The 19,235-nt window shown below is 41.7% G+C and overlaps 1 protein-coding gene across 4 annotated transcripts in view; it reads right to left on the bottom strand.

Moving 5' to 3' along the window:
* Window positions 1-1,964: 1,964 nt before the first annotated feature.
* The window catches only part of SPECC1 (sperm antigen with calponin homology and coiled-coil domains 1), a 424,705-nt gene continuing 407,434 nt past the window's right edge, over window positions 1,965-19,235 (bottom strand). For all 4 annotated transcript variants that reach the window (XM_083172375.1, XM_083172376.1, XM_083172377.1 and 1 more), the window contains 2 exons: window positions 7,539-7,598; window positions 1,965-2,907 (listed from right to left, as the gene is read on the bottom strand). In XM_083172375.1, coding sequence (XP_083028501.1) covers window positions 2,818-2,907; window positions 7,539-7,598 — 150 coding nt within the window. In that variant the 3' untranslated portion in view covers window positions 1,965-2,817. The remainder of the gene's footprint in view (window positions 2,908-7,538; window positions 7,599-19,235) is intronic.

The raw sequence follows: 19,235 nt of genomic DNA, 5'->3' as shown, positions 1-19,235 counted from the left end.
AAAAACATAAAATAAATGTATTGGCACAATGCAAGCTCAAAATAAATGTACTCAACGAGCAGTACAAAGAAAGATTTTGACATAAAACTAGTAAATATTGTTTCAGCTTTTACTTATCAGGCAAGTCTGAAATTCCCAACTGCACAATAGGTTCTGCATCTGAGTTGTCTATTCTCAAGTGTTGCAACAGATCAGTAGCAAAACTGGAAGGAAAAATCTTTATTTTAAGGTGACAACTCATTAGACTAACGTCTCAATTTGTCCAATAAGTATGTCATTATTGGGGTTAAAAAATATGGCCTAAAATAACCCCAAAATAACCCCATTTTTTTATACACCCTGATTGTAATTACTTCAACAAAAAAAAGTGGCCTCAAACTATCCAAAAATCACATTTTGTTTACATTTTTCCTTTAATTAAATTGTAATTCATTTGCTTTTCCTTTCAGGAAGGTCTAATCTCTTTTTCATGCACTTATCCCAGGTTGCATTTTGTACAAGTTTGAACCCCTCACTGCGATTATTATAAATTGGAATTTCAGTTGGATCTCACATTGCTTGGGTAAACACATTTGTCAGAAGTGTTATGAAATAAACTCTCATTCACAGACATCGCACCTAATTGGATCAAGCCCATTATATCTATTTGTGCCTCACCATTCATTGAATCAGTCATACTTGTTTTATACCCACTTTTGCACAAAACTGGAGGTAACATTTTCATTAGATCATACAGTATTCTTTGCCACAAACATTATTACATAAAACTTCTATTTCCAAGTATTTTAGGTATACCCCTTTTACACCACCGAAAAACCCGGGTTTTTCCCTCGTGGACTCGGGTCAGCGATGGTGTAGAAGGGATCAACCTGTGTCCATTTACATGGGACTTCTACAAAGGTCCTGACCAAGGTGGAACACGGACAGGACCTAGGTAGTGGGCAGTGTAAACAGGTATGCCGGGTCGTCCGACCCAACCTCCGGACCACAGCGTAGGAGGTTTGGCAGGGGGCGCACACAGCCTCCGCTGCTGTCTGCTGTACTGTGCAGACAGCAGCGGAGGCAGGGAGGAGGTGACTGGATGCACGGGTCGGATCTGGGATTTTGGTGTAAAAGAGGTAGTATTCAGCTACATATAAACCGTGTGGTATACAAGGGACAACCCTATCACAAGCCATCTTGGAGATCTGTCCCATGAATCCTATAGAGTACTGAATTACCCAATGATGTGTAATATATGCAGCTGACTGTAAAAATGATCATAGAATCCAGTGCGCTCAATAAACAATAAAACAAATACGTATATGGGATATCAATGAGTTATCACTGGGCAATATATTGTTAATGATATGCAAGATACCACTATTGTTAAAATCGGCCAGTGTGTAGATCAATATACTGTAGTTAACGATGCACCCCCGTTAATGACCCCACCTGTCGTCTGTACATGCAGCTCAATTTGACTTCAGACTTCATGTAGGAAGCAGGTTATGTCACTGACCTATATTGGTCTGTGTGTATGCACTACATCGTTCTCCCGTGGCACCGCGGATATAGTTAAATAACGCAGTGTGTATCCAGTTTTAGAAATTTTCACTTTGCTTCAGAAGTGTAAATAGACTACAGAGTGTGAGAACAGAAACCATATCCTGTTCTTGGGTTACCATCTACAAGGTACTTGTGCGATTATAGACCGGTAGCTAACCTCACATGTAAGGAGGAAATGTGAATTACATCTGAAAACAGGAACCTGTAAAACTGCCAGTGTTCGCTCTGAATATTGTTAGCTTCAACTCTCAGAATTGTTGTGAACAGGCTTCTGTTGTCTGCTTTTGCAATCAGAAAGGTTTACATAATAATACCTTGTTGGTAACTGGATCTGTCAATCCCCTACAATAGAAAACAGCGCAGAGAACAAGAACATTTATCAATCCTCCAGCAGGTATTGTGGAAAACAAGGTTAGAACTGATGTAAAGTTTATTGTCCATAACATAGTTATTAATCAAATACTTAACATGAATGAGCTATTTGAAAACTTAATATGAGTTGGATTTGATCTCAGGAAGATATTCTCTCCTCTTTTGTTACAATAATCCCCTACCAGTCAATGGAAACAATGCAAGTTGATGAAATACAGAAAAGGAACATGTCACCACAGGCTGTTGCCTACGATGATATTGACGATGACTCCTATTCGTTATGGACAGTGTTAGGGTTGTGGATTTGTAGGCATTGCATATATTACAGAAAACTGGTCCAAAGTTTATCTGTAGAACATATTGTAGAGTGGTGTGTGTCATGCATAATAGATCAGGTGACCCAACATCTGCTGCCAACCCTGGGCCCTGTGCAATCTGACAACAAGTGCCACAATTCCCAACATTTACCGTTCTTAAAAAGTAACGCATTCAACAACTTGATTTACAGAACACGAATGTCATTTGTGGCTATAATCGATGTGTCTCCACACTTGAACTTGGAATTTCTTGGATGAAGACCCTCAGAAGTGTATAGTTTTTGGAGATACATGGTTAAGCCTCCTGCAGGACCGTGGAGGCCTGTGTTAGTGTATACATGCCAGAGTCCAATAATTTTGAGCACCTGAATGTTAATCACAGCAGCTAGAAATTATGGTACGTAGAGTTGGAGGTTGTATTGTCATGCTGTCAGCACCGGGTTCCTAAAAGACAATACGCTGGCGTTTCTAGCACCCAGACAGATGTTGTGCAGAGAGGCTCTGCCCAAACTGACATAGACCTGATTAATAAAGTGAATGTGTGCTTCCTCTGTATTGTTCTCAATTTCACAGCTCTCATTTAGGTCTCAAAATACTTGTAGATCTGAGACACATATTGCATCACACTCTGCCAGTCCGGGCGGTCTGTGAACATCAATTCGTTGAGCTCCTGGAAGGTAAAGAGAAATTCACGAGTTATTAAGATAAATCAACAGAATGTACAATAAACTCCAGTGCAGGATAACAAAGGTAGGCAGGGCCTGAGTTAGTGTGTATCAGTCACACTGCACATGTGCCGCAATAGTCATGCAATGGCGGTCGCAGTCACTGTGATTGACAGTAGGGGGACTGTTGATGGGAGGTAACTGGGGAGTGGTGACTCAAATACAGTCATGTTGTAACCATTTTGGGGGCATCCAATCCTGTATGCAGTTACAATGGTCCTGCCGAAGTTATCTTAGAGTATATTGCTGTAAAAAGGTGTGCAAGCGCTTACACAGCTCAGTAAAATACAAAAGACAGGAAAAGCGCCCACTGTTAGGAGTTGTTGCTAAAGTCTTCCAAATCCGCATAAAAGTTCTCTTTTTATCTCCAGCAAAGGTATATGTGAAGAAAACAAAGATAAAAGAAACACAATGTGTAGTTCTGTTTCTTAGACCAAAATTGTAGTTTATGGGGTTCTTTAAGGACACTTTGAAATCCCTCCTTTCCAGTGATGTTCTATTCTTAAAGGTTCACCACGTGTTCTCTGATCCGTGTAAAAGCTAACGTACATGTATGCTTACATATATCTGGAGCTTTCAACACACATCAGGGTATCTTTATTGATAAGTATGGATCCTCACATCAGGGTATCTTTGACCACGGACACGTCTCTAAAGAATTTTTCACGCAATTTTATTGTAGAAAACGGGGGTCAGATTACATATGTATAAAAATAATTTCCAAAAACTTAAAATGTATACCAGTTATTATGAATTGTTCTAAGGCCCAGGTTAGGGAGTCACAAAAAGATGTTATGCCCGGGACGGCTCACCAATACCAAAGGTCTCTCACAAAGAACATAAACTGGGTATACCTTAAAAACAGCAGCACCGCACCGACGCGTTTCGACCCTCAGGGTCGAAACGCGTCGGTGCGGTGCTGCTGTTTTTAAGGTATACCCAGTTTATGTTCTTTGTGAGAGACCTTTGGTATTGGTGAGCCGTCCCGGGCATAACATCTTTTTGTGACTCCCTAACCTGGGCCTTAGAACAATCCATAATAACTGGTATACATTTTAAGTTTTTGGAAATTATTTTTATACATATGTAATCTGACCCCCGTTTTCTACAATAAAATTGCGGGAAAAATTCTTTGGAGACGTGTCCGTGGTCAAAGATACACTGATGTGAGGATCCATACTTAGCTTAAAGTAAGCATACAAGTAAGAATACCTATCAATAAAGATACCCTGCTGTGTGTTGAAAGCTCCAGATATATGTAAGCATACATGTACGTTAGCTTTTACACGGATCAGAGAACACGTGGTGAACCTTTAAGAATAGAACATCACTGGAAAAGAGGGATTTCAAAGTGTCCTTAAAGAACCCCATAAACTACAATTTTGGTCTAAGAAACAGAACTACACATTGTGTTTCTTTTATCTTTGTTTTCTTCACATATACCTTTGCTGGAGATAAAAAGAGAACTTTTATGCGGATTTGGAAGACTTTAGCAACAACTCCTAACAGTGGGCGCTTTTCCTGTCTTTTGTATTTTACTGTCTTTCTTTACCCAGGGAAGGTAACCCCTGGGCAGGTTAGTGCCGCCCTTTTCAGCGCCATTGATTTTATTACATCTCATTGTATTGCTTACACAGCTCAGCTCATCTAGATAGCAGTGATAATGAGTTAGTGTACGCAATGTACATTGAGCCTGATTCATGTTAGTCAGTAAAGTATTAAACATAAGTAACTGTTCCTGGAATAAACCATGTTGCCATGCAAGTGGAGCAAATGGGAATGTGAAATACTGGCTGCTTTTGCATGTATCCCACAAATGTTACAGCTTTATATTTACACAGCTACTTAGATTTTAGTTTGATCACACCTCACCCAAATCTAAATCAATAAAAAAAAAAAAATCTAAAAACTTTTTTGCTTTACTTACAAACATGAATTGGGCCTATTGTGCGCCTGGCCTAGCCTACAGCATAACTTTCTGCAGCTGGAGGAAGGATCTGGCCACCCAGAAGTCACTTTGCATTCTGTCTTTTATTTGTTATTACTTGTAATTCTGTTTATTTTATGTTACCGTGTCTGTTGGTATGTTATTACACAGAGGTGTTTCTTTCTTTGAGTAATTGTATCTGTTCTAAGATAGAGTTATTTTATAGGTTTTGGGGATTTATTTCACTACAAATCAAAGTTTTTTTGTAGGTCTTGTCATGGTATAAGTAAAGTAATTACACTTTAATGTTGGTTTTGAAAGCATTAAACAATGGTATACCCTGCATAAAGCAACCTGTTTTTCACCAGAGCATCTTCTAACTCCTCCATCTATAATGAAAGAACATTATTGGTTGCTATGGGCGGGGTAAGGAAAGAACCGCCTTTTAGACATACTCTTATTGCGGTGAAGAATGCAAGTTTATTACTTTTCCTTTTGGCCCCAAAGAGGTCTCTCTCCACTTCCTGCAGATGTGATTGTAGAAAGATAACAAGTCTCCGACACCTCTACCAACATTATTGATCGTGCGGTGTAAAACATTCTTCCTCTTTTGCACCAACTCTTTAGTATCTTCATTTAACCGACTATACAAGTAATATAATTGTAAAAGTTAATTTGAAAGATTCTACTTCAATGGTCAATGAAGAGTCAATAATAGAGGATCTATGGCCGTTGGGTTTTAGGACACTGTTATTGAAGCAATGTGGAATAGGCCTTATTTTTAGATCTTAGAGACAGTGAATTTTATTTTGATTTTATTATTAGGTGCAGCGCAAAATGTAAATTATGTTCTTTTTTATAGTAGGATATGTGGAGGTGCAAATATAATGGTGGGCTGTTTAGACCCCATGTGCTGATTGGAAAATGACTAAGATGTTCTGATCCCAGGCGCTGATACACTGACAATCTATTAAGTCTTGGAAGCTCTATTTGGAGCTTGTGTAGTTATCAGCACTTGTAGAGTCTGGGTATAGTCAAAGAGTGTAATTGCCAGCTTCATGGCCAAAAATAGTCTCCCAGACCCTCATGCAGCTCTTCTGAAGATACAAATGTAGGTTTGGGTTGTGTAAATCTGGATTTTTATTATCCTTCTGATCGTGTACAGCTAATCAAGCTCAAAATGTCATGGTGGGGTCTATGCTCCAATTGATAAAGGTCAGTGACATATTTCTATCTACTAGTATGGGATTCCTGGCTGCAACCTAATGGGCTGTGAGGCCCTATCAACATAATGACAGGGTGGTAATATCTTGTGTATTGACCTGTAGCTTCAGGTTCACAGAGATGCCCTGAATGCAACATGAATAGGTGCAAAGTCAGATGGAATAAAAAACAATAGTCTGCTTGTTGGAGCTTCTGACCAGCACTCTTCTCCTCCCCAGTGAAATCCACAGGGATGAACATTAAGTATATTGAGTCACCAAGGAGCAGGGAAAAACAATAGCGGTAGTGAGGCTTTTTCTCATACAGCATTGCAAAGTACACATCTATTGGGATTTTGAGTGCAAGCATAAAGTCTTAAATGCAAGACATGTGCAGGAATAAGCTGTAGGAACTAGGGCATACCCTTGTATTGTAATTAGTAGCAGTCTCCAGCTTTCTAAGGAGGCCTCAGCACCTTCTCACATATTACCATAAATTGCTGAGGTAAAAATCTGGAGTTCTGAATGTCGCATGTAAATTGAACATTTATTTATGCTTTAATGCAAGTTGGCCAGCTAGGCCAACAAGTCGTTAGCCTCCCAAGCAAGGCCAACAAGTCACATGCCCTGTTCGTTTAGTTTACTTTTCTTTTTTTACTAATTTTGTTACATACAGATGTAGCGGGATTCATCTTTGCAGGGGATGGCGATGCCAGCCGCCATCCCCTGCCCCGCGCCATCTGTATGCCGGAAGGTGACGCGCGTGCACGAGGTGCGCGCGCGTCCCCTTCCGACGGTGCTGCCCTCGGTCGCCCGGTGCCCACACCGGGCGACCGCACCCCCCACAGTGCCCTCTGGTCCCTCCCAGCCCCCTCGAGCGGGAGGCGGACAGTATTGCGTCCGCCTCGCCGCCCGGATACTGAGACGCGCATGCGTGGGGGACGCACACGCGTCTCAGTCAGTTGGAGCGCCGTGTTGCTGGCGATTCGCCAGCAACAGTAAGGCCGGATTCATCTGTAGGGCCTTATTTTAGTTCACTCTTTCTGACAAAATCCTTCTTAGATGGACAAAAACATGTGCACTGCAGGGGGGCAGATGTAAAATGTGCATAGAGAGTTAGATTTGGGTGAGATATTTTGTTTCTGTGCAGGGTAAATACTGGCTGCTTTATTTTTACACTGCAATATAGATCTCACTTTGAAGTAAAACCCCACCCGAATCTAATTCTCTCTGCACATTTTACATCTGCCCCACCTTCAGTGCACATGGTTTTGTCCATATAAGAAGGATTTTGTCAGAAAGAGTGAACTAGAATAAGGCCCATGGTCCTTATAAAGTATTTTCTAATAAAATTATAGAACTAGGTAGAAAGAAAGAGGGGCATGGCCATATGCAAAACAGTAAGAGAATAGGTTACTTGTAAAGATCGAACAATTTCTATACTCACCAGACTTGCTTTAATCCCTATACTTTCAGCTGCTTGAAACGCCAACATTAGATTTCTCTTCTGCAAAACACAGCATATGGTATTAAAGAGAGAGTACACAGAGAAGCCTCTAACCAATCCCACATCATTAAACCAAAGCATCCTGTGCTGCCAATATTGTAATATACCAGGTAGTATTCTTTAGGCTATAATGTATTTGTCATGTAGTGAGGGGAAAGGTTGATATATAAGAATCGCATTAGGTAAAAAAAATCCTTGTTTGCCTTTACCTACAATAGTTTGGTTTAAAACAAAGGTATTTGTGGAGGGGTGGTGTTGGCCATCTTGTTTCATAAAAAAATTAACTTTATCATTTATACACACTGAACAATATGCACCTAGTCATAAACAACATAGGCAACCTTTGACTGCATGTACAGCAAGCATCCTTAATGTTATTCACAATAATATCTTTAGCAATATCGTTATCCTGCATATCCTCAGCTTTTATCTCATAGTGTGTACGGGGCTTGACAAACTGATTATTCCTTCTTTACCATGCACATGTAAGTGATAGCCATTCTTTAAGATTTTATGGTAAGTTTAGATAAAGATAAAACACATAAGTTCTGCTGTCACACCAACCTTTCTAATAAAACCTACACATACAGTGCAAGATGATGTGAACTATGTCATGTTACTTGAGCTATTGAATACATCATTGCAAGACTCAGTCACATGGTCACTGGCAGCTCATTGCTGTAAAGCAGTGAGTACAATAGGGACAGTAGAATACATTTTATCCCTCTCCTATCAGACACCATGGTGACCAGAGACCTGGGGGAAAGCAAAGTAAGGGTTCAAGAGGACTGGTAAGAACCTCTTCTATGCTTAAGATGTAAATCAGTATCAGTAACTAAAATGATATACACACACACACACACACACACACACACACCAGAAACATTTTAAGGCAACACATCCAGAACTCAGTTATCTGTACAGTAGACAAAGCATCTCAGTATTTGTATTTCAGACACACAAAATTACAGTCCATGCCACAAAGTACAATGAATCAAATTAATATAATTATTCTGTTACATATAAGTATGTATCGATGATTTATTTTGCATTCAACCCCCTACATGCCATCAGATCACCACATTAATGCTCAGAAGCACAGGATTTGATGATTTTGATTTGATGAGAGTTTGATGCCTCAACTATTATATTACAAAAAAAAGTGGCATAAAGAAGGTAGATGAGTATATAGAGATAAGGATGGAAGGATAAAAGATCAGATGTACAATGTGAGATTAGGAATGTGTTATAGTATAAGGTAGACCGGTGAATTAGAGATTAATGGTGATATACAGAGAGGGGGGTCAGAGTCGGACTATACAAAAAGGTAACAATGTACATTACTTTAATAAATGTATTGGACCTTTTTATAGAGATGGATGCATACCAAGGGAAGGGGTATATCAGGAGAAGGTAGCTCTACAGACAGCTGATGGTATAAATATATATATCTGTGGTAAATTGCATATAGTTCAATAGTAAGTTCTGAAAACCATCATATGCCCAGCCCAATCACCCCTATCCACTCTTCTCTGGTAGCAACCAATCTTTAGCTCCTTAATCCAGCTTTGGCTGGGGACTGGCACTGACCAATCCCTCCCACGTCAGATGCCAATTTGGACATTTCTGCAGACGATAGAACAGACATGTGCTCAATCACATAAATCCCCATACTGTATATTGACTATAGATCCTATAAACTGACTGTGCTCACTGCATTTTGTGTGAGTTGTATAAGAACCAAACATGTGGAAAATATACATCTATCTCAATGCAATACATCTAGTCTGGTATGTTTTATCACTGTTTCCAATTGTAAAGTGCAAAAGAATATGCTGTGCTACATAATACACTGTAAATAAATAAACTATAAGAGAAATATAAGTAGACTTTGTTATATAAGATTTCTCAGTGATCACTATCCGGTATGACCAAACACACACATTGGCCCTTATTCTGGTCCACACGCAAAACTGTGAATTTCGCAGATTTGCATGTGGATGAATTGTCCCCCCCTCGCTCACCGCGTTCCCCCGAGCAAATGGATATTTAGCCTAAACATGCAGTCGCGGCCTTGGGTGCAGGAGCGAAATCATATGATGGTCGACGACCATCGAATGATTTCTACAGCACCTCTACGGTGTCTTACATCTGCGAGCGCCCTGTGCGGGAAGCAGGCGGGCAGCTGACCTCAGCTGCCCGGCACCTGCGCCACAGGCGCATTGACACGTAAATGGCCAGCGTTTTCATGGGAACACCCATGAAACGCTAGGCGTTCCCATGGGTGCGACCCCTCGCCACTGCCTCCCGCCCTACTGCTAGGTGCGAATGGGACGGCGAACAAGCAGTTTGCCGCGCACGCTTGCACCAAGTATCTGCACATGCGCAGAGGCTAAACATTGCTCCCCCGTGCGACCACGCGGGGGGAGCGATCACATCAGAATCACCGCTATAGTATCGGCATGCATCATCTCCTGCTATACATACACGCTTACATGGTCACAGTTCTGCTGCTGTTACAGAGGGATAACCTGATAACACTGTACAATATATCATTGAGTTATTCTTTACAAAATTAAAATGTGTAAACATTTTTCCTTTTTGTGTTCCTCTGTCACTTGTATTCTGAAATGTTTTAATGAATAAATGGTCTTTGCTGAGTGATCAGAATCATTAGCAGGGATGAAAGAAACAGACATCACACTGAAATGCAATCAGGAAAAGCAATAACATCAAAATAAGAGATCATCTTTTCCAATATCCATGTCACGCCAATCTGTGTGTATGGCATATAGCAAGGGACTTCAGGTAAATGCAATTACATAAACTGATTGTGTGGTTCTAGTCTCTGATCCGATGTTCCTTGACAGCTCGGAGGCATCTCTTTCACAGTCCTGTCAACTGTGAATCAGACGATTTGTGGAAAAGAAACCACGGCTTCCAGGAATCCATTATCATTAGCTGAGAAAGGCTCGTCTCCCAATAACACTGCACTCTGTTTATTGTATATTAGGCTGATACAAATTGTAGCCCTGCTGTAATTGGAGAGATCATTATAACCCACAGTGACCCCAATTTCTTTTATAAGTTCTATAATACATGTGCATGGCTTTCTCGTTATTTATTGTCCTTTCTTAGATAGGGGACACGCACTTCATAAAACATCCTGGCGCCTGCGAGGTCAGTCAGACTTACAGAGAAAAGGCATGTTTGGTGGTTTTAATCATGACAAATAACTGACATACGCGTGGGTGTATTGTTGTGTTTGTGTTGATTAATGATCACATACTGTAAAAAAAGAAAAATGCAAGACGTTCAAATCAGTGTAGATACAGTATAGGATGTAAGAAACTGTGCCTGGAGAGGGTTCTCCTGGCACTTGTAGCTGCTGGACAGGCGAAGTAATGTGGCAGCACTTTTCTATAGCAGTGATAGTATAATATGCCAATAGGGTAAAGCAGCTTATAGTCAGCTACAGCAGAAGAGGGTATGTGGAACCTTGGATCTATAAGCCTGCTTAAAAGAGGCAATAGGCAGCACAGCAGTGATACAGTGAGTTGGGAAACTATGGTAAACTACAAGTGGAGTTATAATGAATAGGTGCTTTTATTTATTTTAATTCTAGCGTTTCAAACTTAAATGTCAATCATAATAGTGCTAGTAAAATTCAGAATACATATCTAGTAAGAATCAACTAAACAAAAAATGATTTTTTTTTGGAACAATTCATGCAGAAAAAGGCAAAAAACAGGAAGTGTACACGCGTCAGCTCATGTTATACCGTATGTGCTGACAGATTATTCTATATTAGCATCCTATTCATCACCAAGATGTTGGATGACTTTAGTATTACCTGCAAAAAAAAAAAAAAAAAAAAAACTAAATACATTTTTAAATATTAACCCCTTCCCGCCGCAGCCTGTTTTTGCCTTCCTGACAGAGCCCTTTTTTTCAAATCTGACATGTATCACTTAAGTGGGGATAACTTTTTTTTGCTTTTACTTATCCCAGTGATTTTGAGATTGTTTTCTCGTGACACATTGTACTTCAAGTTAGTGGTAAATTTGGGTTGATACAGTCTGTGTTTTTTTGTGAAAAATACCAAAATGTCGTAAAAAAATGGAAAATTTAGCAATTTTCAAAATGTTAAATTTTCTGCTTGTGAGACAAATAATCATACCACTCAAAATAGTTAATAACTAACATAGACCATATGTCTACTTTATGTTTCCATCATTATTTCAACCTCCTTTTAATTTTTTTGGACACTAGGAGGCTTAAAATATGAATAGCAAATTCTCAAATTTTCAAGAAAATTTCAAACACTGATTTTTTTAGGGACCAGTTCAGTTCTGATGTGACTTTGAGGGACTTGTATGTGAGACACCCCCATAAATGATGCCATTTCAAAAACTGCACCCCTCACAGTATTCAAAACAGCATTTTGGAAGTTTGTTAACCCTTTAGGTGTTTCACAGGAATTAAAACAAAGTGTAGGTGAAATTTCAAAATTTCATTTTTTTTGCAGATTTTCAATTTTAATACATTTTTCTAAGGAACACAGTAGATTTTACTAGAGAAATGTGACTAAAAATTGATTCCCCCAATTCTTTTGTTTTCATAAATATCCTATATGTGGCCCTAGTGTGCACGTTGACCAAACCACAGGCTTCATAATAGAAGGAGCACCTACTTGATTTTGGAGCCTCCTTTTTATGAGATTATTTTTTAGGCACCATGTAGGTTTCTAGGCACCATAAGATGCTAAAAGTTAGGAACCCCCCCACAAGTGACCCCATTTTGCAAACTACACCCCTCAGGGAATTCATCTAGGGGTATAGTGTACATTTCAAACCCCCAGGGGTTTCACCAATTGTTGTACAACTGGGCTGTGAAAATGAAAAATTACATTTTTTACACAAAAATGCAGTTCTGGCTCAAAATTTTTCATTTTCACAAGGAATGAAGGAGACAAAGCACCCCAAAATCTGTGCCCCAATTTCTCCCGAGTACGGCAATGCCTCACATGTGACCAAAAAATACCATTTGGGTGCATGGCAGGACTCAGAAGGGAAGGAGTGATATTTGGATTTTGCAGCACAGATTCTGGTGGAATGTTGGTGGGTGCTATGTCGCATTAGCAAGACCCCCAAAGCACCAATACAGTGGAACCCCCCCACAAGTGACCCCATTTTGCAAACTAGAACCCTCAGGGAATTCAACTAGGGGTATAGTGTACATTTCAAACCCCCAGGAGTTTCACCAATTGTGGTACAACTGGGCAGTGAAAATGAAAAATTAAATTTTTTACACAAAAATGCAGTTCTGGCTCAAAATTTTTCATTTTCACAAGGAATGAAGGAGACAAAGCACCCCAAAATCTGTGCCCCAATTTCTCCCGAGTACGGCAATGCCTCACATGTGACCAAAAAATACCATTTGGGTGCATGGCAGGACTCAGAAGGGAAGGAGTGATATTTGGATTTTGCAGCACAGATTCTGGTGGAATGTTGGTGGGTGCTATGTCGCATTAGCAAGACCCCCAAAGCACCAATACAGTGGAACCCCCCCACAAGTGACCCCATTTTGCAAACTAGAACCCTCAGGGAATTCAACTAGGGGTATAGTGTACATTTCAAACCCCCAGGAGTTTCACCAATTGTGGTACAACTGGGCAGTGAAAATGAAAAATTAAATTTTTTACACAAAAATGCAGTTCTGGCTCAAAATTTTTCATTTTCACAAGGAATGAAGGAGACAAAGCACCCCAAAATCTGTGCCCCAATTTCTCCCGAGTACGGCAATGCCTCACATGTGACCAAAAAATACCATTTGGGTGCATGGCAGGACTCAGAAGGGAAGGAGGGATATTTGGATTTTGCAGCACAGATTCTGGTGGAATGTTGGTGGGTGCTATGTCGCATTAGCAAGACCCCCGAAGCACCAATACAGTGGAACCCCCCCACAAGTGACCCCATTTTGCAAACTACACCCCTCAGGGAATTCATCTAGGGCTATAGTGTACATTTCAAACCCCCAGGGGTTTCACCAATTGTGGTACAACTGGGCAGTGAAAATGAAAAATTAAATTTTTTACACAAAAATGCAGTTCTGGCTCAAAATTTTTCATTTTCACAAGGAATGAAGGAGACAAAGCACCCCAAAATCTGTGCCCCAATTTCTCCCGAGTACGGCAATGCCTCACATGTGACCAAAAAATACCATTTGGGTGCATGGCAGGACTCAGAAGGGAAGGAGTGATATTTGGATTTTGCAGCACAGATTCTGGTGGAATGTTGGTGGGTGCTATGTCGCATTAGCAAGACCCCCGAAGCACCAATACAGTGGAACCCCCCCACAAGTGACCCCATTTTGCAAACTACACCCCTCAGGGAATTCATCTAGGGCTATAGTGTACATTTCAAACCCCCAGGGGTTTCACCAATTGTGGTACAACTGGGCAGTGAAAATGAAAAATTAAATTTTTTACACAAAAATGCAGTTCTGGCTCAAAATTTTTCATTTTCACAAGGAATGAAGGAGACAAAGCACCCCAAAATCTGTGCCCCAATTTCTCCCGAGTACGGCAATGCCTCACATGTGACCAAAAAATACCATTTGGGTGCATGGCAGGACTCAGAAGGGAAGGAGTGATATTTGGATTTTGCAGCACAGATTCTGGTGGAATGTTGGTGGGTGCTATGTCGCATTAGCAAGACCCCCGAAGCACCAATACAGTGGAACCCCCCCACAAGTGACCCCATTTTGCAAACGACACCCCTCAGGGAATTCATCTAGGGCTATAGTGTACATTTCAAACCCCCAGGGATTTCACCAATTTTGATACAACTGGGCTGTGCAAATGAAAAATTACATTTTTTTACACAAAAATGCAGTTCTGGCTCAAAATTTTTCATTTTCACAAGGAATGAAGGAGAAAAAGCACCCCAAAATCTGTGCCCCAATTTCTCCCGAGTATGGCAATGCCTCATATGTGACCAAAAAATACCAGTTGGGTGCATGGCAGGACTCAGAAGGGAAGGAGTGATTTTTGGATTTTGCAGCACAGATTCTGGTGGAATGAATGGTGGGTGCTATGTGGCATTAGCAAGACCCCCGAAGCACGGTGAAATGATGAACCTAATAATCCATAGATGTGTGGTATATTTTAAAACACTCCTTTATACATAGGCCGGGTTTGTCGGGGCAAGTTTCACAGTGGAAAATAGTATCCTTTCTTATTCCCTTTTTATAGCAAACTTTGCACCTTTTTTGTGTCCTGCCCTTTTTTGCAGTGGAGGGGATTTCGTTAGGAAAATGCTGCCCTGGTACAATACGGGGGCCAGTACTAGAAGTACTGGGGCCCTCTGCCTGCTGGTTCCCAAATATTAGGCCCTTTATGACTTCCTCTTGAAAGTGCATAAATGTTCCCCTCTGGCTGGTAGAACGGAATAGCACGTAAGCGTTATACAGTGCCATCTGGATGATATACACGGCCAGCTTCTTGTACCAGATTTTTGTTTTCCGCAGGGCCATGTACGGCTTCAGTACCTGATCTGAAAGATCCACTCCGCCCATGTACTTATTGTAATCTAGGATACAATTCGGTTTTGAGGTGTGGGTACTGGTACCTCGTACAGGGACGGAGGTGGTACTGTCTCCGTGAATTGTTGTCAGTATAAGGACATCCCTCTTGTCCTTATATTTGACCAACAACATATTTTCGGTGCATATTCCCCTGCTTTCACCCCTTCTCAGTACTTGGGCAATGTGCGTTTTTGGGAGGCCTCTTTGGTTCTTGCGCACAGTACTGCAAGCTGCTGTACCTCTTGAACCAAGGGCCTTAAACAGGGGGATGCTAGTGTAAAAGTTATCCACATAGAGGTGATAACCTTTATCCAGGAAGGGGTGCACTAAATCCCAGACAATTTTTCCACTAACACCTACGAGGGAGGGGGGGCATTCTGGCGGTTCAATTCTTGAATCCTTCCCTTCATATACCCTAAACCTGTGGGTGTACCCTGAGGTGCTTTCACACAGTTTATACATTTTTATGCCATACCTTGCCCTCTTACTGGGAAGGTACTGGCGGAATTTAACCCTTCCTTTAAAATGTATAAGGGACTCGTCGATACAAATAAATTTTTCAGGGATGTACAACTCTGCAAATTTGGCACTGAAATGATCAATGACCGGCCTGACTTTGAATAGCCGGTCAAAGGTGGGATCATCTCTGGGTGGGCACTGTGCATTATCGGTGTAATGTAAAAATTTAAGGATTATCTCTAAACGAGTCCGGGTCATGGCCATACGGTAAAGTGGGGTGCTGTACAGAACATCTGTACTCCAATATTGCCTAATTTCTGTCTTTTTTACTATGCCCATATTTAACACCAGACCCCAAAACGTCATCATCTCTACTGCATCTACAGGGGTCCACCTAGCAAATGATGACGTGGGGTTTTGAGCAATAAACTGCTGGGCATATAAATTACTTTGGTCCACCATTAAATTTATAAAATCATCAGAGAAAAATAATTTGAAAAAGTCAATTTCTCTGAGACCTGTTGAATCAAATTGGATTCCTGGGATGGCCAAAAACTCAGGAACCTGGGGCTCAAAATTGTCTGGTGGTGGGGTCCATACGGGATCAATCATTTGGGGGGGTCTCAGCTGCTCTACGGGGGCGTCTTTGAGGGGGTCCCTCATCACTAGAGGAGGAAGATGAGGTTAAGACGAATCCTTCAGATTCCCCGCTTGCATCACTGGCTGTGTCAGAGTCAGAGGCAAGCATGGCATATGCCTCCTCCGCTGAATACATTCTTCTGGATGACTGGGATGACATTTGGGATGACATTTGGGATGCCATTTTTATTTTTGTGTTTCTGTAAGTGTAATGTTTCAACATGTGTATAGTGTAGGGGGGGTACAAACTTTATTTCAACACGGGGGGTATGTAGTGTGTATGTAGTGCAGAAAAAAAATATACTTTATACAGGAATTTGATCCCAATAAAAAAAAAAAATTATATCAACCCTGTGCCAAAAATGCTGTTCAGTGATGTACGTCACTGATCAGCGCTCAGCGGCCACAGGACACCCACAAAAGCAACGTGGGTGTAAAAACAATTTAAAAAAAATAAACCACAGCACTCTCCAAAAAAAAAAACAATTTAAAAAAACTGCAGAAAAAAAATTATATCAACCCTGTGCCAAAAATGCTGTTCAGTGATGTATGTCACTGATCAGCGCTCAGCGGTCACAGGACACCCACAAAAGCAACGTGGGTGTAAAAACAAAACCCCACTGCACTCTCCAAAAAAAAAAACAATTTAAAAAACTGCAGAAAAAAAATTATATCAACCCTGTGCCAAAAATGCTGTTCAGTGATGTATGTCACTGATCAGCGCTCAGCGGCCACAGGACACCCACAAAAGCAACGTGGGTGTAAAAACAAAACCCCACTGCACTCTCCAAAAAAAAAACAATTAAAAAAACTGCAGAAAAAAAATTATATCAACCCTGTGCCAAAAATGCTGTTCAGTGATGTATGTCACTGATCAGCGCTCAGCGGCCACAGGACACCCACAAAAGCAACGTGGGTGTAAAAACAAAACCCCACTGCACTCTCCAAAAAAACAACAACTGCAGATCAGTGATGCAACACTGATTAGCAGTGAGGGGCAGCAGGCACACAACTGTGGGTGCAACCTGACAGGGTATATATATATAAAAAAAAAAAACCCTGGACCCCAAAAAAGGTGCTGATCACTTAGTTTATACTGATCAGCACAAAAGGGGGGGCAGCAGGGGGGGCAGCAGTCAGTTGCACAGGCAGCACAACTTTTGGTGCAACTGACAGGTATATATATAAAAAAAAAACCTGCACCCCCAAAAAGTTGCTGATCAGCACAGATATACTGATCAGCACAAAAGGGGGGGCAGCAGACACAAAATATAGCACTCTCTATCACTCTCTGTCACTATCTCTCACTATCTCTCACTATCTGTGACTCTATGACACTGCAGCAGCAGCAGCACACAGGAAGTCACAAGATCCAGGAAGCATCCAGCTGCTGGCAGCACCAGCGGTGATCAGGTAAGTATCAGGCAAGGATCAGGTCAGTATATCACGACAGATTGGCACGGTGACCGCTCTGCACGCAATTCCAGACCGGAATGGCGTCTGCAGCGCAGTCACCGTTAGTTTAAATCACGCGCCATGGCTGTGATTGGTCCGTCGGTCCGACGGACCAATCACAGCCTTGGGGGCAGGTGGGGTGAGGTGGGGTGAGGTGTGGTCATCACCGGTGACCCCCTCACGCCCCCTCCCACCCGGCGGTGATTGATCCCTGTGTTACCGAGCGTCTGATTCGCCGGTAACACAGGAAAACGCTGCGACTGGCTGTTCACATTGAACAGGCAATCACAGCGATCGCTGACGGGGGGGAGGCATCGCCGCCCCCCCTGGGCATGCAGGGACATGTCTGCTGTCAGGGACAGCAGACATGTTTAAACTGTCACCGCGTCTATAGACGCGGTGACAGTTTAAAGTCATGACGTATATATACGTCATGTGTCGGGAAGTACATCCCGGCCATGACGTATATATACGTCAAATGTCGGGAAGGGGTTAAACCCTCTCTGCCCAACTAGTGGACTGTGGGGGTTGTGTTACAGGATCCCCTGCCGTTTAAGATCACTGTCCCTACCAGTGCTGTATAGCTCACTGACACTCAGCAGAAAATATTGCTTAAACATTGCTGCGTTAAGCAGTGGTGCAAGTAGAAACATTTTCTTGGTGGTACTGATAGCAGCCCTCAGACACGAGTGCCAAAAATGGGCATGGTCATGTGTCATGGGGGGTGTGGTCACATGCAACTAGGTGAGTGGCTACATGATAATAGAATTGTGGCCACATTATGCCACACCATAATGCCCCTTACACATTATGCCACACACCGTAATGCCCATTAAATATTATGCCACACCGCATTGTCCATTACTTCACACACCATAACGTTCCTTACACATTATGCCACACACCATAATGCCCATTACATATTTTGCCACACACCATAAACCCTCATGCCACACATTGGAATGCCCATTACATATTATGTCACACACCATAATGCCTTATGCCACACACTGTAATTCCCATCACACAAAATGCCACACACTCTAATACCCATTAATAATTATGCCACACAACTTATTGCTTTATGCCATACATCGTAATGCCCCTTATACATAATGCCCCCACCAGTATCCCTTAAACATAATGTAACCTCCAGTGCCCCTTAAACATAATGCCAGTGGACTCAATGCTCCAGGCACTGTTCCTCCAGGTCCTGTCCCCACCCATGGCACTATTGCTCAGTATCCTGTCTCTCTGTGGCCTCTCTGGAAAGTATTGCAGGCAGGGTGTGCAGATAGGCGGCATCCCGTTGCTGCTGAGCTCCTGCACCAATCACGACGGAGCAGAGGCTGCACCCGACATGGCATTATCTCAGTAGGGGTAGGCCTTGCCGAGAGCTGAGCAAGTGGGCCACGGCAGTGACTAGAAAACGCAGAAGCAGATGCATTAATTAGACTTAAAAAAATAAAATATAAATGACAGCGGGTAGGCGGGAAC

The sequence above is a fragment of the Crinia signifera genome, chromosome 2 (genome assembly GCF_055691185.1).
Source record: "Crinia signifera chromosome 2, ASM5569118v1, whole genome shotgun sequence".
Classification (NCBI taxonomy): domain Eukaryota; kingdom Metazoa; phylum Chordata; class Amphibia; order Anura; family Myobatrachidae; genus Crinia; species Crinia signifera.
This window is presented reverse-complemented; position numbering and strand designations above follow the sequence as displayed.